General features: G+C 47.4%; 1 protein-coding gene across 1 annotated transcript in view; it reads right to left on the bottom strand.

Moving 5' to 3' along the window:
* The window catches only part of LOC118772598 (cohesin subunit SA-1-like), a 46,615-nt gene that overhangs the window by 18,825 nt on the left and 339 nt on the right, over positions 1 to 27,451 (bottom strand). Inside the window, exons 2-11 of the mRNA XM_036521078.1 lie at positions 8,544 to 8,768; positions 8,329 to 8,449; positions 7,231 to 7,383; positions 5,677 to 5,773; positions 4,760 to 4,836; positions 3,686 to 3,890; positions 2,828 to 2,979; positions 2,341 to 2,414; positions 2,085 to 2,208; positions 737 to 835 (exon numbers count right to left, since the gene is read on the bottom strand). Of these exons, the coding sequence (XP_036376971.1) occupies positions 737 to 835; positions 2,085 to 2,208; positions 2,341 to 2,414; positions 2,828 to 2,979; positions 3,686 to 3,890; positions 4,760 to 4,836; positions 5,677 to 5,773; positions 7,231 to 7,383; positions 8,329 to 8,449; positions 8,544 to 8,572 (1,131 nt within the window). The 5' untranslated portion in view covers positions 8,573 to 8,768. The remainder of the gene's footprint in view (positions 1 to 736; positions 836 to 2,084; positions 2,209 to 2,340; positions 2,415 to 2,827; positions 2,980 to 3,685; positions 3,891 to 4,759; positions 4,837 to 5,676; positions 5,774 to 7,230; positions 7,384 to 8,328; positions 8,450 to 8,543; positions 8,769 to 27,451) is intronic.

Here is a 27,451-nt window from a genome sequence, read left to right as displayed (position 1 = left end):
AAACAGATTGGACATGACATAAAACATGTAACGAGAAATGGAAAATAAAAATAAAAAAGTTAAAATAGTTATGAATAAAATGTTACAGGGAGTTAAAAGACAGGAAAAAACAAGAATTTCCTTGTAGACATTCCAATTCTCAGAGAAGTGGTTAAGGAGCTGGGTCTGTAACCTCAAGGTTGCAGGTTCTGTTCCACTGTGGGGCACAGCCACTGTGCGCTTGAGCAAAGTAATTAACCTGAATGGCTTTAAAGGCACCTGCTCAGGTTATTCTGCTCAGGCGAAAATCCAAACTCTTCCAACAGTCAGAACAATAACAAGGATGTGCATGGATGTGTAAGATACGAGAAAAAAACGGTAGAAGTCTATAAATAATTGGTTTGTTTACAGTGTGACTTTGAGGATGAGCCTCTCTGATAGTGTATCTCAGAGTAGAGAAGCGTATCCAGCTGAGGCTTTTTCACAGGCAGCTGAGGCATCCAAAATCAAGTTTTATGCTCCACACCAACAAGATGTAAAATGAAGAAAATGAAAAAGAAATATGCCTACACAGCTCTGTCCCTCTGAGGTATAATCACCCAGGACAATGGGCCACAGCTTTACTCCATTCACAGGTGAATATTCTTTATTCTGTACTCTATTACTACTATCCACTATTACTCAATTATAATATACACTCTATTCACTGACACAAATAGTCGCACGTGCGGGAGTTTTCCCGACTTTTGCCGTGTACCTTGAAGCGGTTGGTGAAGAGCTCCAGCTTGGGGAAGAGCTCCCGGTTGGTGTAGAGGTTCTGAAGCGCTTTCAGACACTTGAGACGGACCTCCCCTTGCTGCGGAGAAACAGGACACCCCCCGATTACAGCTCAGCACCCCCACTCAGCCACCGGCCAAAATCCTTCTCCAGCATTCCCATCTATTAATCATGGTACATCTACAATTCATGTTTTAACAATCTGGTTTGGAAGGTGGTCTGGATAAAAAAGCAGTCACAAAACAAATAAATACATGAAGATGCTTTTATCCAAGGTCTCTTACAAGGACATGTGTTGGATAAGCGGAGGACACACCTGTTATACGGGACCCTCTGAATGACACAGGACTGCTGTAGTACTGAGCATTACAGTTCCACAGATCCACTATTACACTTTCACACAAGCCTGCACCATGTGATCTCCTCATCACGCTCCCAGCCAGAGACGTCCAGGACCAACATCTTTAAATATTTACAGACACTGAAGAAACGTACAGGCTTTCATGGGGTGTTTAATGGTGGAATGGCTTCAGCGTCTCACAGCCTCACAGTGAATTGGCCAGTGCAATAATGCATTTAAGAGCAGACAGTGGGGTTTACACCTTCAGATAGTGTTTTTCAATCCTCCTCCTGGAGGCCCCCTGTCCCGCATATCTTCTGTCTATCCTTGCTGCTTGGTTAAATCAGGTGTGCTCAGCTAATCAAAAGTGCCACTGATGAGTTCAGTCAGGTAGGTAGAGCAGGGAAAACGTGCAGAGCAGGGGGCCCCCAGGAGCAGGATTGAGAAACACTGCCTTAAGGTGCTACAGTCTGCAAACTGGAGGGAAAAGCTTGTACCCATGATAATAATAATACAGTAATATCCAAAACATCTGCCACTGCTGACGAAACAGTAGGTACTCACCCGTCCTGCTCCGGCTTATTGCTTCACTGTGTGCTTTGAATAAAATCTCCTCATTTTCAAATGCAAATCTGTTTGAACTGTTTCTGTTCCTTTCATTTTCTCTCATTTGTGCTACATTTATCCAGGAAGTCCCCGCGAGTTAAAGAGGCACTTTTCCTGGGGAGATCTCAGCCAAGCAGGCAGCAGAGACATCAGACACGAAACAGTTGATTGATCGTATCATTATATTTTGTTTCAATTGAAATAAGAAAAAAAAAAAAAAAAAAAAAAACCCTCCATGGGTTCAGGATGAAACCGCAGATGTACACGTTCACCGAGTGCGTGTGGTTGAGGCTGTGAGAGTGTGGGGGCAGGGCAGGGCATTGTGAGCGGGGACAGGGCGTTGTGAGCGGGGGTGGGGCGGTTCAAACGGGGCGGGACCCACCCGGTCGTGCAGTGTCCAGCCCACGTACTTCAGGTAGCTGTCGTTCAGGAAGGCGTCGCTGTACATCTTCATCCACACGCCGATCTCCTCAATGCAGACGGCCCTGATCTCCGCGATGGCGTCTCTGCGGAGGGGAGGAGAAAAAAACCGAATAAAACCAAACATGAGATGAGGCTGAGGGTCGATCTGAGATCTTAGTGACCGGTGGGCTCGGCCGTTTGAGGGGGGTGTGGGGGTAGGTCCCTCGGACACCCACCTGTAGCGGTGAACGAAAATGCCCTTGAAGATGGAGTTCATCATGTTCTCGATTTCATCCTGGTTCTCCTGAAGCTGGAGGACAAAACAAAGCACGCAGTAAAAAAGAGGCCAGCAGTGTGGTGCAGAGATTAAGGTTCTGGGCTCGTAACCCGAGGGTTGCTGGTTCGATTCCACTACGGGGCACTGCTGTGTCTTTGGGCATAATACCCAGCTGAGCACAGTAAACATCTAGCTGTATAAACGGACAATTTGTAGGTGTTGCAAGTTGCTCTGAATCTGGTTGCCTGCTAAGGAAATGTAATGTAAAACAGCACTTCAGGGAATACTTGTTCTTTTTTTGGTATGACTATCACACGCAACTGGGTGTGTATAAACACAGAGCCGGGTGTATGCAGTTACCTAACAGGACACTCTACCCTGAAGTTGTATGTGTGCTCACTGCGACCCAGAGAGACCCACAGAGAGAGAAAGCAGCCCCCTCTCACCTCCTTCCTCTTCTCCAGCAGCAGCTCCAGCTTCTCATTGGCTCTCTTCCCCACCATCTTGTTCCTCTCGGCCTCGTACTGCCTCTGCGTGTTGTCCTGGTGGATGCTCAGGTTCAAGGCCACGTTCACCAGAGCCGTCATCAGCTTCATAGCTGCGCCAGGGGAAGAGCAAAGTGCCATCAGCAAACGGAAACCGGGGCCCAGTGAGCCGTAATGACGGCTTTGATGTACGCCGTGCAGTTTGTGTACAGGCGGAAAAGGAACAGAACACTGAACTGTACCCTAAGGAGAGGGGCAAACATTTGCGTGAAATAAGGGCGATACACTTCTAAGACTTCACGTTTCCATTCTTGCTCCCAGCAGGCTGTAGACCCATCTCCTTCACACACTGCTAGGAGCTCCTGGACAGTACCCATGCCCCTCACCTGTGGCCACGCCCCTGCAGGTATCTCACCTTTAGCTGCAACCTGCCCAGGACTACAACCTGCAAGACTCTCCCAAGAGACCATGTCCCTGAAGAGTCTCTCACCTGGAGCTAAATCCTGTTTGGGACCACACATATCCTTTACTTGCAGCCACACCCTGCATCTCTCATATGCCAGGGCGGGTTTACCTGTAGCCAAGCCCTGCCTCTCTCACACCTGCAAGGCTGCTGGCTACCTGTAGCCACACCACGCCTCTCTCACCCAATAGGATGCTGGCTACCTGTAGCCACACCACGCCTCTCTCACCCAATAGGATGCTGGTTACCTGTAGCTACACCCCTCTCTTACCTGATAGGATGCTGGTTACCTGTAGCCACGCCTCGCTGTCACCTGCCAGGGTGTGGTTACTTGTGGCCCTACCTCTCTCTCTCACCTGCCAGGGTGCTGGTGTGTCTGAAGGCCCGGACCTGCGAGTCGGAGAGGCCGGTGAGCAGCGAGATGACCGTGTCCATCATGTACTCGTCGTAGATGATGCTGTACTGGCACTGCCGGATCAGAACCCCAATGAACTCGCAGAAGTTGTAGCGGAACTTCTTCCACTGGGGGCCCGGCATGGTGAGGGGGTAATCTCCGCTGTCCTGAAAGGGAGATCCAGGATGAACCCCGGGGGGCAGGACCGGCTGAATCAGACCGCCCAAAACGTGTGTCACAGCGGCCACAGATAACTGACATGATATCAGAACCGCAGACTGAAATTAACGTTGTCAGAAAGAGTGAAAGTCTGGCTAGCACTGGAGGGAACGCAAGAACAAATCAACAGAACAAGATGATCATAAGAGTCCGGCCGGACCAGGAACACGCAGCGCATTAAAAGCACGACCACACAAACTTTTCACGTAAAATCATTTGTTTTTCTGTGTTCACCTGAGTTCGAGTACCCTCTGAGGGAAAACAGCAGTGCATTGTGGGAAATTGGATGACTGCTTCCTGCATATTCATTTACGCCAGCTAAGCGCTGGTCTGTCTCGGAGAGGCTTACTTCTTCTTGCAAAAAAGGTATTCATTTCTTTCTCAACAGGCTCTAACCCCTGCTGAAGGCCTAATGTGCTCACTCGTCTTCCTTAAAACTGTTCAGCAGTTAGCGTTACAAAGACTGGCCTACTTTGCCGAAGGCAGCATAATTCATTTGCCTTAAACCTTGTACTTTTTTTAGTTGTACAAATGATCTACAAATGATCATGGTACTGTGAAAGAAATGCCACTGTATGGTAGCTCAGGCAAACTCAGGCTCGTCTGCCACACTGAGCTTACTGCTGACTGACATTTCATGCCTCCCAGGCTAAACCACTGACTCACAAGACAAGCTGAATTCAATCTGACAAAGCTTCAAGGGGAGGAAGATTTTCACAGCGGCCTTGTCCAAGATGTCCATGACAGGACAGGCCCAGGACAAAGTCCCTGGGTTTTTTAATCCTACCATCTCTCTGGTAACCCGAAAATGAATTACCTCGTCAAACTCCTCTGTCATTTTCCTGATAATCTCCGCGTTCTGCATGTTGCGGAACATCTCGATTCTCACTGTGCCTGTTTTGAGAGAAATTCACGAATATTCAGACGAAGACATGGATGCACTGAACAGATATAAACAAAAAACAGACAGCAATACAGCCAGTTTTCAAGTACTCAAATAAGCTACATTAGTTAATTAACATCAGTTCTATTTGCTGTTCATAAAATAATCAACCGGAGATGTTGCATCTCAAGTGGCTTGAGAAATGCAGCAATTCATAATGTCAACCTGAAAAAGCCGCCACAACCACTAATACTATTAGAAACTAGCCTACGACTACATTGCTAGTTTGTAATAAGTATGAGTAATAAATAAGAGTTGTTTCTTGAAAAGGCGTTTCGAAACAGAGGGTCAGCAGGGGGTAAACTGGTAAACCAGTCTGAGAAAACAAAATGGTTCTTTGATCACCGTTTTGAAAATGTACCTCTAACACGTTCGCATTTGTTGTTTTTGATGAACACCAGGTTCCAACAATCACAATTAAGCACCATCAAAGCGCTTCCTGACAAAGGCGGTATGCCGGCAAAGTGGGAGCCTGACCTATTTACTGCAAGTTTACCATCTGTTCATTATCTATTTAAAACCATCACAGTAGATAGATAGGGTACTGCATATTTTACAAGTGTTTGAAGAGAATATCCAGGCCTGTGAAAGGGAGGGTGGCAGAGAGATTAGTGCCATGCAGTGCTGGATGCTGAGGTGGGGTACTGCTGCCGTACCATTGGGCAAGGTACTTAACCCACAAATATCCAGCTGTATGAATGGACTTACATCGAAAACTCTAACCAATGTAAGTCGCTCTAGATAAGAGTGTCTGCTAAATGCCAGTAATGTAATGTAATGGGCGTGGTTACCTTTACACCCGGAACACTGGATGAAGAAGTTGATGAGGTCCAGCAGGGCGATGTCTCTGTCCTGCTTGTACGACTCAATCCAGTCATCCACAACGGACTGCAGGGAGATTCAGTGTATAAATACATGGAAGTATGTGTATGTACTCGTGTGTACATGTCTGTACGTATGTTTGTGTAAACTTACGTCTGTATGTGTATGTAGGTGTGTCTGTATGTATGTGTGTGTATGCGCTTATGTCAGTATGTGTGTCTGTGTGCAAGTCTGTATGTATACATGTGTGTGTATGTGTCCGTGTGTCCTTGTGTATATGTCATGCGCACGTATGTGGGCGTGTGTGTGTGTGTGTGTGTGCGCGTATGAAGGCGTATGCGTGTGTATATGTATATGTGTGTGTGCGTATGTAGAGGTGTGTGTGTGTGTGTGTATATGTACGTGTGTGTGTGCGCGCGTGGGCATGTGTGTGTGTGTATATGTATATGTGTGTGCGCGTATGTGGGTGTGTGTGTGTATATGTAGGTGCGTGTGTGTGTGTGTGCATATGTGTGTACGTGTGTGCGTATATGTACGTGTGTGCGTGCGCGTGTGTAGGCGTTTATGTGTATATATGTATGTGTGTACATGTGTGTGTGCGTATGTGGGCGTGTATGTGTATATATGTATGTGGGCGTGTGTGTGTGTATCTGTATGTGTGTACGTGTGCGTGTACGTGCGCGTATGTGGGCGTGTATGTGTATATATGTATGTGTGTACGTGTGCGTGTGCGTATGTAGGCGTGTGTGTATATGTATATGTATATGTGCGTGCGCGTGTGTGGGCGTGTGTGTGTGTGTGCGTGCGCGTGTGTGGGCATGTGTGTGTATATGTATATGTGTGTGTTGTATGTGGGCGTGTGTGTATATATATGTATATGTATATGTGCGTGCGCGTGTGTGTGTGTGTATATGTATATGTGTGCGTGCGCGTGTGTAGGCGTGTGTGTATATGTATATGTATGTGTGTGTGCGTGTGTGTGTATATGTATATGTATGTGTGTGTGCGCGTGTGTGTATATGTATATGTATGTGTGTGTGCGCGTGTGTGGGCGTGTGTGTATATGTATGTGTGTGTGCGCGTGTGTGTGTATATGTATGTGTGTGTGCGTGTGTGTGTGTATATGTATATGTATGTGTGTGTGCGCGTGTGTATATGTACGTGTGTGTGTGCGCGTGTGTGGGCGTGTGTGTGTATATGTATATGTATGTGTGTGTGCGTGTGTATATATGTATGTGTGTGCGCGTGTATATGTATATGTATGTGTGCGTGCGCGTGTGTAGGCATGTGTGTATATGTATATGTATGTGTGCGTGCGCGTGTGTAGGCGTTTGTGTATATGTATATGTATGTGTGTGGGCGTGTGTGTATATGTATGTGTGTGTGCGCGTGTGTGGGCGTGTGTGCGCGTGTGTGCGCGTGTGTGGGCGTGTGTGTGTATATGTATATGTATGTGTGCGCGCGCGTATGTGTGTATATGTATATGTATATGTGTGTGTGGGCGTGGTTGTTGGGCGCTCCACCTGCATGGCGCTCTTCCCCAGCTTCACCACCTCGAACAGGGTGATGGGGTCGCCCTCCCCGTTCTGCTGGCTCACGCCGTTCGGCTTCCTCCCGCGGGGGGGGCCCGGCTGGCTCTTCTCCATCGGCGCCTTCCGAGGCTTCTTATTGGCTGACTGGAGAGAAGGCGGGGCATATGAGAAATGACTCTATGCAATAATGGTGATGAATTGTAATCACACAGAGGTTCATAAAAAGAAAAATTTCTTAGAGCAATCGTTGTCGTCATCATTATTACCTGCTCTCGTTTCTTTGACAGTGATGTCAGTGCGCTCCACATACACAACACCTTCCAATAACTTCCTTAAAGCACTTCTCATGTTAAGCATAAATACTGAATGCTGGCAAAAGCAGTGTTATATATGTGCATACAGAAAGACACGGCTTCCTGGCACCAGGTACCACACCACCCCTCTCCGCGCTCAGAATTACAACGCACAGTAAAAGCCACTCAGCCCACTTTCACTCATTGAGAATTACAGATCAAGATCTTATCCTGGCAGTATTTTTACTGCATGGGTTTCCACTGTCTGGTAGCCTCAAGTCAGAAGAGGCTGATAAAGACACCCCCCCCCACCCCCCCAAAAAAAAAAACACACACACACACACACACACACACACACACACTCTCACATACCAGACACCAGGGCCACCAGGTAACACAACTACCTGCCACAGCTTCTCCTGCCAGGTGCAAAGGGTTTTAATAGCACAAGCTGAATCAAATCTGGGGACATCACATCTATGCAGAACAGTGAGGGGACACTGTATGTGTAAATCAGGAACGCTCGGCATTATGGGTACACTGCGTGTGGAGGGCATTAAACAGTGAGGGGACACTGTGTGTAAATCAGGAACGCTCGGCATTATGGGTACACTGCATGTGGAGGGCATTAAACAGTGAGGGGACACTGTGTGTAAATCAGGAACGCTCGGCATTATGGGTACACTGCGTGTGGAGGGCATTAAACAGTGAGGGGACACTGTGTGTAAATCAGGAACGCTCGGCATTATGGGTACACTGCATGTGGAGGGCATTAAACAGGGACAATGGGGCGTACCGGCGGCCTCCCTGGTCTCCCCCTCTTCTTCTTGGCCTTGACCTCCCCGCTGTCCTCCAGCTCACTGACGCTGACACTCAGGCTGACCGTCTCGGCCCCGCCCATCTCGTTAGCGGAGTCCCTGCAGGGGGAGGGAGGGGGGGTGAGTAATAAGGCCTGGAGACGGGCCAAAGCGGACGTCTGTGTTGGAGCGGACGGCTGTCGGTGACACTCACTGCAGAACCGGCAGCTCTGAGGTAATCATGTTTCAGAGCGTAGCGTGTCGGTGGCGTGTCGGCTCAGGTGTGTTCGTTCGGTGCGTCCTCTTTCCCGCGCCCCGGAGCCCTGCGGAGGGTTGCGTTCAGACGGCCTGTCTCTGGAGAGCGGGAGCCGGGTTTCGAGTGCGTTCAGATGGCCTTCCGGTGCGTTCAGACTGCCTACATAAAGTCATAGCACATAACCTGCAACGGGGGATAAACGACAACAGAGATAAACATCAGGGGTAAAGTGCTGTTATTTACTTACATGGCAACTGAACACAATAGTAGAAGTGACTATTTTATGACTGCTTTACAGTCTGTTCCGGTTATTATGTTCAAGTTGAATGAATTGCACTTGGCTCTCAAAACGGCTAAAAATTATTAGTTACAGAATTATTAGTTTTTATTGACACAGCAATCCAACTATCATCAACCATATAGAACCCCTCACATAACCACAGGCCCAAACCCTCCACCTCCACAACATTTCCGTACATTCAAACACGTGCACTAATATTTTCACTACTTTGTGCCAGGGAAGTGCACAGGGACATGGGTAACACAACAGTGACACCAACTGGCCATTTCACAAACTGCAACAAAACAGATTACAGTACAAGGTGCAGACCAATTTTTTCGATGAGGATTAAGGGTTTAATTAAATGAAAAAGTGTTTTACTGATAGATCTGATATAAAAAAAAATAGGCATAATGCATTTACCTAATATATTTATACTTTGTATAAATGACAGTTAAATTTGAATTTAAATATATTAAGCTTTAGTTGATTAATCGTTTTACTATAAATTGCTGGTATTTTGATCAAAAATATTTTTATTGCAATTGTGATTATGTACCGAGCAAATTTAAGATTTGTACTTTAGGTTACTCAATATTAAACTGTATAGTGTATATTCATCACTGCTCCCAGGCGTTCCCTTTCCTTGTAAACTACCTGTTGTGTGTATGACAGCAGTAGAATGTGGTGGTTAAGGAGGAGCTGCTAGTGGGTATAAATTCTCAGAGATATTCACCATCTCGACAAACACAAGACAAATTCAATCATCCTTCTCAAATCATCAACCCACAATAAGTGCTACCAATCAGTCTGAATCATGGGGAATATTCCGAATTATAGTAAGAAAATCGTAATGATTATAATGAAAAATGCTAATTGACTAAGTTTTACTTCATGTACAAAGCACATTTTTTTGCAATGCACTGCATTGCCACTGGGGGCAGTGTGAACCACAAAGTGTTTGAATGCAAGTGGGGAAAAGGCTAATAAACAAATTTGCCCTTTTTAAAAATGTGTGCCACCTAGATATTAAATGCATTTTTAACTTCAGATTGCATTTTCCACTGTTATGATGTGATTTTGAAGCTTTGGTTTTAAGAAAACGGCAAAAGAGAATTTGGGTAGCGTCTAAAGTGTGGCCGGGGCAACAGTAGGGGGCAGGCAAGGAAAGTCATTTCATTTAAATGTTTCCATACCAACCAACGCAGCGCTCAGAGACAGAAAACGGAGGAGCAGGTCTGTGCGAAAGCGAGGATCAGCAGGAGGAACTCAGAGACTCCAGTTTCAAACTTTTGATTTTCTAACACTGACAGAAACGCTCGAACTGGGGCAATCCCTTTCAGCTTAACACGTCATATTCAAACTTACACCAGCGTTTCATTTTTACTAGGGCAGAGAGACTGCAGTCTACTGTCCTACTGTCCTGGGCTTCGAACCCACAACCCGCAGGCTCCAGAGCCTGTTGCTTGGTAACCTGCACTGCACCCATAATCACAAATTTTACAAGTTTCACCTTTCACCTGCAGTTCAGCCCTACCTGTGGTACTAGCATGATCAGATCTACAGAAGTCCTTCACATGACTCATTTCCTTCTCTTTAAAATTGTAGAGTTGTCAAAGCCAGCCATGCCAGGGTGTCTGCTGGTTTCATTTCCAAACAATTACCCTCTCGCTGGTCCAATGTGTTACCTGTACAACCACAAGTACAAGTACAACCTTAAGTTTCAATCCATTATCCACCCTAATAGGCATGCAAAGTGTAGCTGCGCTTTTGATCGCAGGTTGAAACGCCAGGTGAGAAATTGCTGCCGTTCCCTTTCAGGTAAATGTAGCTTGTAACAAACTGTAACTGTAATAAAAAGCGCCAAAAATAAACTGGTGTGACAACTCAGTAATGGAAGCCAGTTTATGAACCAAGGCCTTTGTGTGTCATGTGCTCTGATGGAATGATCACCCTCTCACACAGAGTCTGGAGTCTCGCGTTCCTCCAAACTCTTTCCATTTCCGGTGAAACGGTGTCTCTTAAGTGACCGTGCAACAATAATGTGCAAAAAGAAAGAAAAGGCCAAGCACATCGCACACACGGGCAGCCGTTTCACCACACAGTGAGCACAGCCTGCGTCATCTCTCACGAGGGTTAAAACACTGCATTTCAAGCTCTCGCACTCTGCCGCTTGACCCATCCCCGACTTTCCTGGGCACAGTGGACACAGGAAGGGCAGGTTACCCTTCCACCTGGTCAGCCTGCCACTAGATGGCGGTGTGGTGCAGGGAGACAGGTTTCCAGCTGTATCTCGGAGTGCAGGTGCACAGGCTCCGCACACCCCTGCGACCTCCACCGTACAAGACCCTTTAAAGAGGGGTCGGCCGCACCGGGTCAGAGAGCTTTCCGCTAGATTTGAGCCCTTAACTGCATAATTGGATTAATTATTGCACTGAACTGAATTATTGCACAGTTGATTCGGGGTCTGGATGAACGAGATGCTGTGCACCACACAGACAAACACAGTCACCTGCTTTCAATCAGTGCAATAAACCGATGCAGTCATGTGACTAAGAGCTCCGACGGAACGGTGAACCTTCCCATGGGAAAATCCCTGGCCATCCAGCTCAAGCACTGGCTACACTCGCACTATCCAAAAAAAATAAATAAATAATAATAAAAAAAAAACTTACATGCACACTCACACTCTCACTCTCACACACACTCACATACACACACACACACACACACACACACACACACACACACACATACACATACACATACACATACACACATACACATACACACATACACACACACACTCACTCACTCACTCACTCACTCTCACACATTCACACTCTCACACACTCACACTCTCACACTCTCACACTCTCACACTCTCACACTCTCACACTCTCACACTCTCACACTCTCACACTCTCACACACTCACACACTCACACACTCACACACTCACACACACTCTCACACACACTCTCACACACACTCTCACACACACACACACTCTCACACACACACACACTCTCACACACTCTCCACATATCAAGGAAGCAGCAGCAGAACAAAGAAAGTGAGGCAAAGTACAAGAGGTGATAAGGAAAGAGTAAGTTGTATGAAAGACAGGGAGATAGGGGAGAGGCATGGGGGGGGAAAATGGAGCAGGAGTCACACCCTTTGGTGCAGTCTGACACACACACACACACACACACACACACACACACACACACACACACACACACACACACACACAGTTTCACACGGCTAAACTTAGCTAACTCCTGTTATGTAATGCTGAAGCCATGCATGAAAAGAGCATCTCTGCTCTTTCAGACTGTGTGTGTGTGTGTGTGTGTGTGTGTGTGTGTGTGTGTGTGTGTGAGAGAGAGAGTAAGAGAGTGAGAAAGAGAGAAAGAGAGAGAGAGAGAGAGTGTTTGTGTGTGTGTTTACACGCTTCTATTAATCCCAGTCATGAGAAATTTTTTTCTTTCAGTGTCCATGTACAATTGAATAAGGTACAAAATTCTGGCTGTCACGGCAATTTCCAAAAAAAAAAAGGAAAGATGTTAAAAATATCCCCACTCTCCTGCTCTGAGAAGCCTCTTCCTAATGACGTTCTCTAATTGAATACAGAGAGAGTGGGAGCTGATACTGATAGAATAGGCACTGTGTTCACTGTACTGCCCCTGGGCCTCGATGTGGAGGCGTGGGGTCATTCTAACCCTAACCCTAAACCTAACCCCTAACGCTAACACTAACCATAACACTAACCCCTAACCCCTAATCATAACCCTAACCATAACACTAACCTCTAATCCTAACCCCAACCCTAACCCTAACACCCAACCCTAACACTAACCCCTAACCCTCTAACACTAACCCTAACACTAACCCCTACACCCAACCATAATCCTAACCCCTAACCCTGACACTAACCCTAACCCTAACCCCTAATCCTAATCCCTAATGCCTAACCCCTAATGCTAATCCTATCCGCTAACCCCTAATCCTAATCCTAACACTAACCCTAATCCTGCTGCGGGTTCGAGCCCCAGCCACAGCTCTGCAGGCGTGGCTGGGTGTGAAGGCGTGTATCTGTAACGAGGGCGGGGCCAGGTCACCACAGGGGGGGGCGGGGGGTCAGGGAAAGGTCAGGAAGTGAGTCATTCAGACAGTGACAGTAACGGATGTGGCAGACTTGCTGATATTCTGAGGAAGGCCTCAGATTCCTGTGTGATACACTGCAAATCCATAGCAGTAGACAGACCAAACCTCCCCATTCAACACATTCACTCTCTCATATTCACAGTAACACTTAGACACGCATGCAGCCGAAGTTAGGTTTAAACAAAAGCTATTTCTGCTGCATGAAAACATACGCTTGCTTTGCCAAAACACCGGCACACCAGACAACATCATGAAACAGAAATAGAAAATTACATTACAAGTGCTTGGCAGATACTCTTACCCAGAGTGGCTTACATGGCTCACAGGTTTAAGATACCCATACACACAGCTGCATATTTACGCACTTCAGGTTAAGCACCATACCCAGGGGTACAGCAGCAGCAGGAACTGAACCAATCACGTTTGGGCTGCAAGCCCTGCTCCTCACCACTGCGCCACACTGCCATCAACATCCACACACGTACATGAAATTTAAACGACCACAAATAAAGAAATACAAAGAAATTAACATAAAAACATGCCGTATGGGAGACCTGGGGTGTTTAATGAATGAGTGTAGAACTCTCTCTCTCTCACTCCCTCTCTCTCTCTCACTCATCTTCTCTCCCCTCTCCTTCACAAGCAAGCAGATTTATCCCCAACTCTTCCTCGAGTGAGTGAGGGACATATTCTCTCAACTCGGTTCACATATATTTATTACCAGTAGTATTTCCTGTATTGCCAAAGCAATTAGTTATAGAAAAGCAGTTCATACAAGAAAGTATCAAAAAAAGCAATGAAAAGATGATTGCAGTTCTTTAACATGGAAGCAGCATTAACAATAACAACGTTTAGTATGTATGATACGTAATACAACGATAGTCTCTTTTGCGTGAGTAACGTCTTCCTCATCTCTTCTTTTCTCTCCCTCTCTCTCTCATGAGCGAGTCATCTTCAGTCTTCTCCCCTCCCCACACTCTCTCTCTTCCTCTGTCATGCCACAAGAGATCTGTCTGCTCAAACTGCTCATTAAAATTTCATCAAACTCCCCCCCCCCAGCCAAACTAGGCTCTCTCTCTCTCTCTCTCACTCTCATTCTCTCAATTCAATTTTTCAATTCAAACGATCTTTATTGGCATGACAAACAGCAGCACACTGCCAAAGCACGCGGCAGAGAACACACTGTCTTTCTGTTTCCCCCTCTCTCTCTGCAGATCCTCTGCAAACTTCCTCACACCTCCTGCTCTTCTGATCCTCACAGCCCTCCGTCTGATGACCCACAGCTGATCCTGAGTCAGTGGCAGGAGCATCTCCCTTTGCTCATATGCAGTTTTTCTGTAGGGTGGGCTGTAGCTTGACTGTTGGGTATGCGGGTAGTTTGACTGTAGGGACTGTAGGGTATGTGCAGTTTGACTTAGCGTATTACATTACATTGTCATTTCAGTCATCCTACCTAGAGCGAATGACTTAGAAATAGTACGTTACAATGTTATCCATTTATACAGCTGGATATTTACTGAGGCAGTTGTGGGTTAAGTACCTTACTCAAGGGTACAATAGCAGTGCCCCAGCTGGGAATCGAACCAACAATCTCTTTGGTTATGAACCCTGCTCGTAACCACTATGCCACACTGCTGTGCCTAAATCTATGTGGTCATTTTTTTCTGTAGGGTGTGCGACAGTTTGACTGTAAGGTTTGACTGTAGGGTGGGCTGTTTATACTGTAGGTTAATCAGGCCTGACGTGAGTCAGAGGCGTTTCCTTTGACGCACCTTAGCTGTAGGAAAGCTACTGTATCCCAGAGGTGAGCAACAGGCATTTCTATTCAGCATCATTTGCTCACTCACTCTCACTCACTCTCACTCACTCTCACTCACTCTCACTCACTCACCCTCTCACTCACTCACCCACTCACACTCTCACCCACTCACACTCTCACCCACTCACACTCTCACCCACTCACACTCTCACCCACTCTCACTCTCACCCACTCTCACTCTCACCCACTCTCACTCACACTCTCACTCACTCTCACTCACTCACCCACTCACACTCTCACTCACTCTCACTCACTCACTCTCACTCAGAGCTTACAAAGACAATGCAGCTGGGTGTACAAATGAAATTCATCTTTAAAGCTGATCTGGGGTCAGCAATACTTCAGCAGAAAGCGAGATGCCGTTGGTCTTTCACACAGACATCAGCATGGCACTCATACAGTGGGAAGCAGGCTAATGACAGACCCCTCCCTAATCTCCTGAGGGGGTTACTGATGCATTTCCAGCTGACTGACACCACCAAAATCTAACAGAATTAAAACAGACGAGGCCGGTTTTTTAAAGCCCTGCATCCACTGAGACGCAAGCAAAGATGGCTGTAAGCCAGGGCAGGAGATCCATAAAGACAGAGAGAGAGATCGTCCCCTCGTCCTATTAAAAGCAGCGACAGATATTAATGAGGTGGGTACCGAGGGATGGAGAAGGGGGGCTGGGGGGGGGTGGATGGTATAAAATTCTGAAAGCTGCATCTACCCAATGCTGGGGATTCAGCTCAGGCGTGTATGAAGGGTTCTTATTATCAGGGTTTATAATTGTTAGCAGTTGTTTATTAGCAGCTTCTTCACACTTCATTAGTCTTCCTTATCACACAGTTTAGCCTGTCTGAAACTCGTTCATTCAGCTGTGAAGTTCTTCTTATTCCATCCATTCCATTCCATTTTCACTGCGACTGCAGCACATGGCTCTCGCAGAAAACCAACACTCATAACCAGAAGGGTGCACGTTCGCATCCAGGGCCCAGGACCTGCCACTGTGGACTTCAGCAAGCAAGGCCCCGAACCTGAACTGCCTTGGTGAACATCACATGGTAGCGATGGATAACATGTTACACATGTTGTCTAGTGTGTGTGTGTGTGTGTGTGTGTGTCAGTCAGAGGTTGCGTTAGACTCCTTTTTTTTATACATTTCATTTATACATTTCATTTTTTAATGATAATAAGACACATTTGGTAGAATTTAATTTTCATTCATTTGATTTTTTAAAATAATTTAAAAATACATTTTTAACAATTAATATAATATATATCTCGTGTTCTAATTGCACCGGTTTTAGCATATGCGCTAAACGGCTAATCACACCGGTGTGACTGTACGCGCGAAAGGGTTTTAAAAGTATCGCTTTAGCGCCGGTATCGGAAAAAACCCAGGCGATACCCAACCTCCCTCCTCAGCCATGTGAACTCCTGCTCCCGCTGAACCCAGTCCTCCCTCCTGACCTCCTTGCTGTCACTTGCTTGCCCCGTAACATTAGCTGCCGCTGGCTGATAAACGTGATCAGTATTACTTGCTTGTCCTTCATCCTGCACCGCATCAACCCCTCTTTTTTTCTCCTCGTTTATCAACGCCATCACAATTATTGGGCTTTTTAAAGAAACTTCGGACACTCAGCTGCCATGACATTTTGCAATGGTATGTAGCGATATAGCTGACCAATGCGATGGCTAAAGCCAGCTAGACAACGAGGTCATGCACGTGAGATCAAAGACACAACTAGACAACAGCTAATTAATATGTATACTCACCACCAACTGGACAGGGGTGTGAATTACTTAAAGTTACGGTAGACCGCCCTCAGTGTTCTAATCTGTCAAAATGACAGACAGCCTTCAGATTTTTCCGTCATTGTTAAAAAAAATTCCGTCAATGACGGAAAATATTTGGTTAACGCGACCTCTGACGTGTGTGTGTGTGTGTGTGTGTTTCTGAATAAGCTGCCAGTCTACAGGCCTTATGTGAGAGTGTGTGTGTGTGTGTGTGTGTGTGTGTGTGTGTGTGTGTGTGTTAAAACAGTCCTTATGAGAAATTGCAAGGAGGAGCACAGTTAAGACTTAAGAACAGGGCTAATGAAAAACTGATTACTACGGGCATGCGCACACATACACACACGCAAAGACACACATGCGCACATCACACACACAGACACACGCAGACGCACACAGACAGGACCATTACCCTTCCCCAGTTGAAACTGAAAGGCTCAGCTTTCCCCTGAAGCCCGAGGCTCGGCCAGACGACAGGATGACAAATCACCTCAATGAAAGTGAACGGCTTCACTCCCAGACAGTGCAGAGAACAAGGCCTTCTTTTGGTGGGGTTCGGCCTGGTGCGACTACACACCGGAGCCCGGAGGTGCTGCGGGGTTTCTCCGTCTGTCTGTGATCCTGTATCTATCTGACTGCCTGCCCCCCCTTTCTGACATCTCTTTCTCTTTCTCTTTCACTCTCTTGATGCCACTGGAGCAACAGGTGCACCTCCAGCCACCTGTCCCCAGAAGGTCACTACAAGCAGCACTCGCCCCGTCACTGAATCGGGGTCCCCCTTGCCCCGAATGAGGGCTCCCCTCATTCGACAGCTTACTCTACATTTTCATTTATGTCCAGCTGAAACAGACAGGCAGACAAACAGCTCCTCCCTGCACACATCTTCAGGCAGTGAGCATCCAGGCTCCTTTATTTTTACACCGAGATGAGTACTGGGGTAACGGACTACTCGAAAGACCCCCCTGCTGGCATCCAGTCGTTTCTCAAACTGTCAGTATGAAGAGGACATCTCTACCACCAGGCCTTGGCTGCATGCTATCGTACCAGAGAACAGGCAATGCTTCCGGCACCTGCTTTGCCATCAAAAAAGGGCGGAAAATAACCAGAACCAAAACCAGAACCAAAAAAAAAAATCACTGAACCAAAAAAATCACTGAACCAAAAACATTATTTCCTGTAGGCAGACTGATTACTTTTCAGTGGCTTTTAATCGCTTGCTTACAATAGCAGCAGGTCACTGGGACATTGCTTGCTAATAAAGAATTCATTTTGGGTGTCATTATGGCGGATGTGAGCAAACTTTGAAATGTGTCTCTTTCCATGGGCCCCATCATGGCCCTTTCTCAGCAGAGTTCAGCCAGTACCTTTCCATACTCTTCCCCCCCATCACTCTCTGTAATTCTACACTGCATTGGGGGGGGCGGGGGGGTCTGCCATTCAGATGGGCAATCACTGCAGAGAAGAAACCAGGCTCGCATGCGCGTTCAAACCATTCTGAAGCTGCTCCATTACGTTACATTATTGTCATTTATACAGCTGAATATGTACTGAGACTACTCTGGGTTAAGTACCTTATCCAAGGATACAACAGCACCGCCACAGTGGGCAATCTAACTGGCAACCTTTGTGTTATGAGCCCTGCTACTTTCCACGATGGTACACTGCCGCCCTTGCTGATGCAGTCCCACACTAGGGATCCCACCCACCCCAGAAGAGAAAACACACCGCTGTGTGTGGAAGTCTGTTGAGGTACGAAACGGCACCACTAATATCATGCCACCCGTCCCACTCAGGTCTGTAAGGGGTTCATGTGATAGTTACACCTTTGTTTCGGGCCGATTTTCGCTGTGTATAAAGAAAATCCATCAGTTAATTGTGTGTTCCATGCCACTTTCGCTCTGCAATGTCAGGCGTAGCAGTGCGGTGTAGTGGGGCTCGTAACTCAGGGGTTGCTGGTTCAACTCCCCGCTGGGGCACTGTTGTTGCACCCCTGGACAAGGTCAGTAAATATCCAGCTGTATAAGCTGATAAAATTGTAACCTATGCAAAATGCCTGGACAACAGCACCTGCTTAATGATAATAATGTCAGTACTGTAATGTAATGTCCTTGTGTGGCTCACTTTGGTCTCTCAGTACCGTCACCTGGCTGCCCTAATCTGGATGGAATCCTTTCCGTTGTCATGGATGCAGCCATGCACTGGGCCCACTGCAACTTCAGCCGGCACGCCAACACTGCACCACCATAAACCAGCTGCAGCTGGGTGGATTTTGGTTTGGGGGCTGCAAGGGGGTGACCTCCTAAGTGGATAATTAACCAATTCAGAGCCGAGGCAAAAGCGAAACCAGGCCAACCCCACGACCCCGGAACAGGAACTAACTATCCCCCACAAAAAGCACTTGAGTTTTAGCCCGATAGAAAATGGGGACCAGACAGCAGCTGCTTTAATGCCTGTTTTTGGGTTATTTAAGAGTGTGCGTGCATGTGTCCAGGTGTTTCACAATGCCGCTAATAAAGCGGAATCACAGAGTGGTGCTTTGGCATTAAGGAGGTGGCAGTGGAAGAGGACGACGGCAGGTCCAGGTCCCAGGAGGGGCCGTTCACACTGTACCTTTCAACCTTTGTTACACCAGTGAACACTAATTCCCTGTCCTGGTGTGGAACATCTTACTAATAACAAAAAAACCCGAAGGTGCAGAGCAAAAAGATATTACTGTGCTTCAGCAATAACTGTCTAATAGTGCTCACTCATCTCCTCCAATATCCTACTCTCTGCAGCCAGCCAATGAAATCAATCCTGGAGCCGGTGACCTACAGTAAAAAGGAGTTGCCGTGGCAACAACTGCCTTCTGGAATACATGTCATGCATTTTAAATGCCTTCCAGACCCACACACACACACTCTCTCTCTCGCTCTCTTTCTCACACACACACACACACACACACACGCACAATCTACCATGGACCGTACCATTTCACCATGCAGGCCAGAAAAAGGGGGCAACAGAAGCTTATGCAGTGAGGACTACCACAGCAGTCCGGGGATTCCATACACAGGCATACGCGGCTTTACAAACCCACTCTGAGCAGTTACCCCAGACAGAAAGGTTGCACCCATTCTTTAAAAAAAAAGAAAAGAAAAAAAACAGCTGTGTCAGAAGTGGTACAGTCTGGTATGTACCTGGGAATTCAGCCCTTGACTGGAGATTAAAATAACCGCCAACAACGTGCGAGTGTGTTTACAGTCTATCTGGCTCTGAGCAGCAGCGGCGTGCGCGAGAGCTCCGCTACAGACGGCCAGGCTCTGGGTCCACCCAGCTCAGGATTCACATTCATAAAAACATCTCTGGCATCGCGGCCTAGGCGGTGCTTTTCAGCTGCAGGCCGTTTGCCTTAAAAACAGCCTGTGATGGAGGAACCGCCTCCACCCCACAAAATCCTTCCACAAAACACTGAAATAACAACGCTTCGAACAGCCGCCATCTTGCAACAGCTCTAGCGTCTCTTCCAGAGGTCACTCTCCTTGAACCAAACTGTTTAAAAAAAACTGACCGATCACATATCCGTTGACAGTGGCCAATATCGAGGAACTCTCAGTGGTCGCCGCGCTATTTCGGCTTTTCTGGTGCCACCCAATAACCGCAAAGTCGCTGCCAGACAGCAGAGAGGCCCCTGTTGGCAGGGGATGTGTGACTGGAGCCAGCCCTCCAGAGCAGACATGTTACACCTTTCTCTCTGAATCGCACTGCCACCGGAAATAACCAGCCGTATGAATGCAAGTGTCAATATTTACTTTCTGTCAGCTGCCCTGGAAATGGACGTCTGCTTGGCAAATAACCACAGCAACAATGACTCACCCTTCTTATCACCATCACTATTATTATTATTATTAGCATTACTGATTACTGAGAGGAGACTTAGCCTGGGCCTATGAACTGTGTGTGTAACCCATTTACCCATTTTCTCAGTTCTCAGAGAAAGTTAGTTCTTTTTAAAGATGGTGGAAGGGGCCAGACAGAGAGCAGGAGAATAGGAGGCACAGAAGCTTGGAGGGGGGGGTAAGACACCAAAAAAAGGAGGAGGAAGGATATTAAAAATTAGGGAAGAAGAGAAAGGTGTGACCATAAGGAGAGACGGTGAAAAAGGAGAATTTGAAAGGGAGGGACTGAGAGAGAGCGACAGAATGAGGAGACGATACAGGTGGGTTGTGTGAAAGAGGCGATGACTCCAGAGATCTTCCACAGCAGATGAGCTGGGTACCATGTTCTGTATGGTGAAGAGAGTCACAGCAAAAGAAGTGTGTCAGGGAGAAGAGTCGCAGAGGGCGAAGAGCATCACAGAGGAGTCACAGATAAAAGAGTCATGGACAGTAAAGAGGGTCAGAGAGAACAGTCACAGATGGGGAAGAGCATTACAGATCACTACTTCATGATTCTGATATCTCCTGACACAGCACACCTCACAGTTGCTGGTTACATTGTTGCAGTTTCCCAGCCGGACTGTGGCATGGGTGGGGGGGGCTTTACATAGCCCCACCCCTTCTACCCCCTTAATTACAGAAACCTGAAGCACTGCATCCAATTACTGTTACCTCAAACAAATGATATGTGCATGGATATTAACTCAGAACATGTCCTCTGGGCAGGATGGATATTTCAGAGAGAGAGAGAGAGAGAGAGAATAAAGGGGCAATAAAGACTGAAGAGCAACAAGGAAACCACACAGGTCTGTTGACAATTTATATAAATGAGTAAATACACCATCAATATAAATGCCGTGGAACTGCACATCTGGGTGTGATGTCCTGACGCTAGTCCGGTGGACTGAGTCTGTCTGTCAGCTCTCATGCACTGGTGGCTCTAAACATCACAGTAATCGTAATCATCATCCTCACTGCAGACACAGCCACGCCCACGACAGACAGAGCCAGGTTCGGACTTCAAGATCCAAAAGGCTGGTAACTTTTTAAACAGGAGAGAGTGGAGGGAGAGCAGAGACAAGGAGAGAGGGAGAGAGGATGGAGAGAGGAGGGCGAGAGGATGGAGAGAGGAGGGAGAGAGGATGGAGAGATGGAGAGAGGAGGGAGAGAGGATGGAGAGATGGAGAGAGGAGGGAGAGAGGATGGAGAGAGGATGGAGAGATGGAGGGAGAGAGGATGGAGAGATGGAGAGAGGATGGAGAGAGGAGGGAGAGAGGAGGGAGAGATGGAGAGAGGAGGGAGAGATGGAGAGAGGATGGAGAGAGGAGGGAGAGATGGAGAGAGGAGGGAGAGAGGATGGAGAGATGGAGAGAGGAGGGAGAGAGGATGGAGAGATGGAGGGAGAGAGGATGGAGAGATGGAGAGAGGAGGGAGAGAGGATGGAGAGATGGAGGGAGAGAGGATGGAGAGATGGAGAGAGGATGGAGAGAGGAGGGAGAGAGGAGGGAGAGATGGAGAGATGGAGAGAGGAGGGAGAGAGGATGGAGAGATGGAGAGAGGATGGAGAGAGGAGGGAGAGATGGAGAGAGGATGGAGAGAGGAGGGAGAGATGGAGAGATGGAGAGAGGATGGAGAGATGGAGAGAGGAGGGAGAGAGGATGGAGAGAGGATGGAGAGATGGAGGGAGAGAGGATGGAGAGATGGAGAGAGGAGGGAGAGAGGAGGGAGAGAGGAGGGAGAGATGGAGAGAGGAGGGAGAGAGGATGGAGGATTTCTCTCTCTCTCTCCCTCTCTCTCTCGTCCCTGTGCGGAGAGCAGGCTGTGCCTCTGCTTCATTTGCTGAAGACAGCGTTTATGTCATTCTGTGTCTCTCTGCCCAGTGTATCACAGTGGGAACGATGGCAGTAACAGCATGCTTGCTCTGGTTACACATTGCCGTTATACGGGCTATTTGTATTGCTTTGTCCTTAACGCGCTGCAAGCATCTCGTTTTGCATTGCTTTGTTTATGAGAAGCTCACAGATCTGTGCAGGCTTGGAGAATAAAGGGTCTGACTCTGCTAATGATGTCACGCCCGCTGCCTGTTATAACATCCCCCCGGGGAACGGTGACGGAGAGCAGACTCATGAGGCGATACCTTCCAATGCTCCAGCCACACGCGCGGCTCAGCCGGCCCAATGCTGCTTCACTCTGCCTGTGGGAGCCTGTCACGTGGCACACCATTCTGCCAGTCATCTGTGTGACATCACAAAGAATAGAAGAACACAGAGCGTTCCTCTGCCACACACTCCAACCCCTCTCCTCCTGGGTTTTCCTCTCGCATGTCTGTCTCTGTGTGTGTGTGTGTGTGTGTGTGTGTGTGTGTGTGTGTGTGTGTGAGAGACTGTGTACCAAGCTGTCTTGGACTACAACATTAGAGACTCTTTCAACTTCAGAACCATCTGCGCATCAGTCTGATCAAACTATGCGCTGATTAATTCATGATGCAAAAACAAAAAAAAAAAAAAAATCTATCAAACCAATCCCACACACACAATTCATTCAGCATGTACTGCAGCTAACGAACTCAAGCACTCACTTGCACTCTGACACGCTGTGCATAACTGGCTAGCTCTCCAGCAACATTAGCCAACAATACTCCATTATACTGTGCTCCCACTACACTGAATCTCCTTCACTACCATGTCCTTTCACCTGCTGAATGGATACATTTCTGTTAGCTTGTGCTGGAAGTCGCTCTGGATAAGAGCGTCTGCAAAATGAATGTAATGTAATGTAAATGCACTGAAATCTCAAAAATATAGATCTTTCCCTGTGTGAAAGTCCTGCATAGTTTCACTGCACTAACAGCATCATACTGTCATAGAAGACTGGTGCGCTTGCACAACACCTTCATAAAGACCCAAATATATGACATTAATCATGTCCAATTGAAATTTAAGTTTCCCCCAGTTACAGACTGCCCACTTCAATCACCTTAATAAAATATTAACATCTGAACCAATTTTAAAAGGCACTGGTGTCCTGCAAGAAATCCCAGTGAATGTGTCTGGTTGGACCCAGCACGCCTAACGCCTTTCGATTTCCTGCTGAAATCTCTTGCCATTTCTAGGCAAAATAAAACCGATTTTAAGGAAATTGTACTAAATGATAACTGACGAAATACAATCCCCGGTGGCATTCTTTCTCAACAATATTCTCAAAGGACAATCCAGCGTGAGAAAATCCATTGACATCATTTTGTTTTTCTGCCTGAAAGTGTGAGCGAACGCTAATCTCTCTGCAGTGAGTCACACACAGTCACAGTTTATTACAGTGCCTGGGGGCGGAATAACTTCTCACAAAACAACCAGCGTTATTTTAGCAAATGAAACGTACACCTCCCGTTCAGAGGAGCGGTCTGCTCCGCTCGCCTTGGCAGCCTTTAACTGGCCGGTCCGAGCTGCAGCTCCAGCAGCCACGCCCCCACCCCCACCCCGTCCCTCGGACAGAGTCCAACTGACAGACGTGCACACGTTAGAGATGCAGAGTCTTCCTCCGACACGCACAGAGATAACGGCACCGCTAAGATCGGCTGCAACAGCATGTGACAAACTGTATTTTTTTATTTTTTTTCCACAAAACAAAAACATGTGACCCCTGTGCATGACGGCAGAGCACGACAACTCCGCAGAACCCAGACCTGCTCAAGCCAAAGCGTCGATCCGCCACGGAACAACGCAAAACACTACACCTGCGAGGAGTCTGACTGCGGTTATTACTCACTTACAGGGGGGTATTTTACAGGGCCCCAGCTGCAGCGGGACCCTCAGGGCTGTGCCTACAGCTTCCCCGCATGCACCCCTAAAGTCTCCCTTTTAGCCAACGCTCCCTCCGGTGAACACAGCAGTGAGCGGCCACCAGGTAGTGCATACTGACGAGGCGTGCTCTACACACCCAAGGGGCCTCGGACAAGGGCTTCCAGAGACATAGGAGGTGAAAGCCCCAAATAAATACACCTAAACTATGACCCGGTGGGACCGTCAAGTGAGACCAGAAACACCCTTGTGTCCATTAGTTAAACGGTTTATCTTAAGACATCTGCAGACAGGGTTAACTCACCACCCCCCACTGACCAGACAGACCCTCCTTTTTCCCTGTACTGCAAAACAGTGGAAACAGTGGAAACAGCAAAACGGCTCTCCTGGGATTGCAGTCCGAGCGCCCAGAGAGTGCTGCTGTGCGCTGCTCTCTTTCAGAGCCAATTACCCTCATATAATTGGCCACATTAGTTAAACGAGTAAATGTTTGAGCTAATTAAGCAATTATGAGGAAAGGTTGGAGCAAAACACAACACAACACACACACACACACACACACACACACACCCCTGCCCTCAAGGAAGCGAGTCTGACAAGTATCCACGACGGAAATGGCAGCAGACACTGGAAGAAGCTGGAAAACCTGCTGGCAGCCTGCAGGACAGAGCAGGGGTAGAGCTGCAGCCGAACTTCCCTGCTTCTCCCGAACCAAACAGGCAGCTAGGCGCAGGTGTGAACAGACCATTGCCACAGCCCAAGCCAGTCTCTCTGTGCCCCCACTGCCCAGAGCTGCGCACTTGCCATATCAGCCCCCCCCGCCCCAGGTGTGGGTTTGGGCCCTAAGAGGGGGACAATGCAGGACTCCAGTATAATATCCATCAGAGAAAAATGGGAGAGTGTAGTGTACCATAGTGATTAAGGAGCAGGACTCTTAACCGAAAGGTTGCTGGTTCAATTCTCCGCTGGGGCACTGCTGCTGTACCCTTGGTCAAGGTACTTAACCCACAATTGCCTGAGTAAATATCCAGCTGTATAAATGGATAACATTGTAAAAAACTGTAAACGATGTAAGTCGCTCTGGATAAGAGCATCTGCTAAATGCCAGTAATGTAATGTAATGTAAATGTAATGAGTTTTGGACAAAAAGGAACCTGCCGTAGTCATGTGGTGGAGAGCTGAGTTTAAGAGCTCCTTTAAAGCAAATGGAGCCGGACTGGGTAACGGGTTCACTCCAGAGACACCACCTTCTCTCTGGTAGGACTCAGTGCCTGTCTCACCTATTTAATAACACTACACATGAGCTGCACAAGCATTCAGAAGGAAAGAGGAAGTTCCTATGACATCAGGAAATTTCCAGGAGAATCAGACACCATGAGTCCACTCAAACCAAACCGATCTGACACCATGAGTCCACTCAAACCAAACCGCTCTGACACCATGAGTCCACTCAAACCAAACCGATCGGACACCATGGGTCCACTCAAACCAAACCGATCTGACACCATGGGTCCACTCAAACCAAACCGATCTGACACCATGAATCCACTCAAACCAAACCGATCTGACACCATCAGCCCAGTCAAACCAACCTGATCCGACACACCATAAAACCAAACCGATCTGACACCATCAGCCCAGTCAAACCAAACTGATTTGACACCATCAGTTCACACAAACCAACCGTCCTTGCCTCCTTGTTACTGGTCGACTGGTTTTCTGTAAAATGAACAAACGGTCCACCCTGACCTTAAGAACCTTTCCCAACACTCAGAGGAGTCCTACAGAGTCCACAGAGGCTCCGGCATTAGAAACCTCATTCGGTCTCTACTGGAAACACCCCACGGCCAGTCCACAGCAACCAATGCAGACAAACACGGTGATTCAAGCACAGCACATCAGAAAAGGGCAGATAATTCTGGGACACCCGCCACACTTTTTGGTAAGCTGAAGTCAAAGTTCGGTGAACTATTCATGAATCAAGAGTCGCTAATTGCCTTAGTTTGCTACGTCACATACGCCTGCGATGGGCAGACTTGCTGTTTATACAACACCGAGAAGACACGTGGGTGCTGATGATACTGTCAGGTTAACCTCAGGGAAGCTAGTTTGATTATGTGTCCCCATTATGTTTAAGTAATGTAGACAGCGTCTGACTTGAATATTAAACTTATGAAGACAGGCTCGGCAGTGCTGACCTATGTCAACCTACTTGACACAAACTGTGTGGCACATATGTGTTTACGTTTCTTGAATGATGACAGCCCACACGAAGCAACGCCAACAACGAACATGGCAGCTTCGACTCTTGTTTATTTATGTTATGTTATAGTTGTTTATTATTAGTTTTATATCAAGCAGCCCCAGAGCCCGGGAAGGAGAGGGGGTACCGGGGGGCAGACTGTGTGACCCGCGCAGCTGAGCGGGCGGCATCCGGCCACATCCGCTCCGCGCTCCCGCTGCAGCGATTTACCCGCTAAATCTTCCAGGTTCCGTCCGCTTTCAGAGAGGAGGCAGTGATACTCATCAACGTATAATATTCATAACACATAAAATGTGTCGATGCGTGATGACTATCCAGCGGACTGGAGACTGTAAAGTCATTAGCAATGTAGCTAGTTCATCCACAAAACAAAACAATGTGTGTGTGAGTGTGGGAGGGGGGGGAAGATTACAATTCCAAATAAAAGCAACATGCCTGCGATTTGATAACTTAAGTCTCCACAACCTCTCAATAAATGCTTCACACAGTATGCCTGTAAGATGCCCATCACATATGATTTATATACATCCATAACCAGACAACTGTATAACAGTCCAATCACTGCTGAACCGACGAAAATGTGCAAGTCCAAAAGCGGAGAGTACCGTGCAGGACTGCTCGTTGGTGACAGCGAGGTTTTGCTTTGTAGCCACGGCTGCCTGTCTGGACGCCAAGCGCACGGAGAATGGTCGCTCACAGCTAGCTAGCTATCAAAGCTAATTTTTTTTGATGGCACAGGTAGCTCATAAGCTACCTTGCTGCATTGCAATGTAATGCATGTTCATAGCCAAATGCTCATGAAGCGATTGTGTCGCAGGCGTTGTTTTAAGCCGATCTGGAGA

This window comes from Megalops cyprinoides, chromosome 2, assembly GCF_013368585.1.
Source record: "Megalops cyprinoides isolate fMegCyp1 chromosome 2, fMegCyp1.pri, whole genome shotgun sequence".
Classification (NCBI taxonomy): Eukaryota; Metazoa; Chordata; class Actinopteri; order Elopiformes; family Megalopidae; genus Megalops; species Megalops cyprinoides.
The sequence above is the reverse complement of the archived record's forward strand: the minus strand, read 5'-3'. Positions and strand labels throughout refer to the sequence as shown.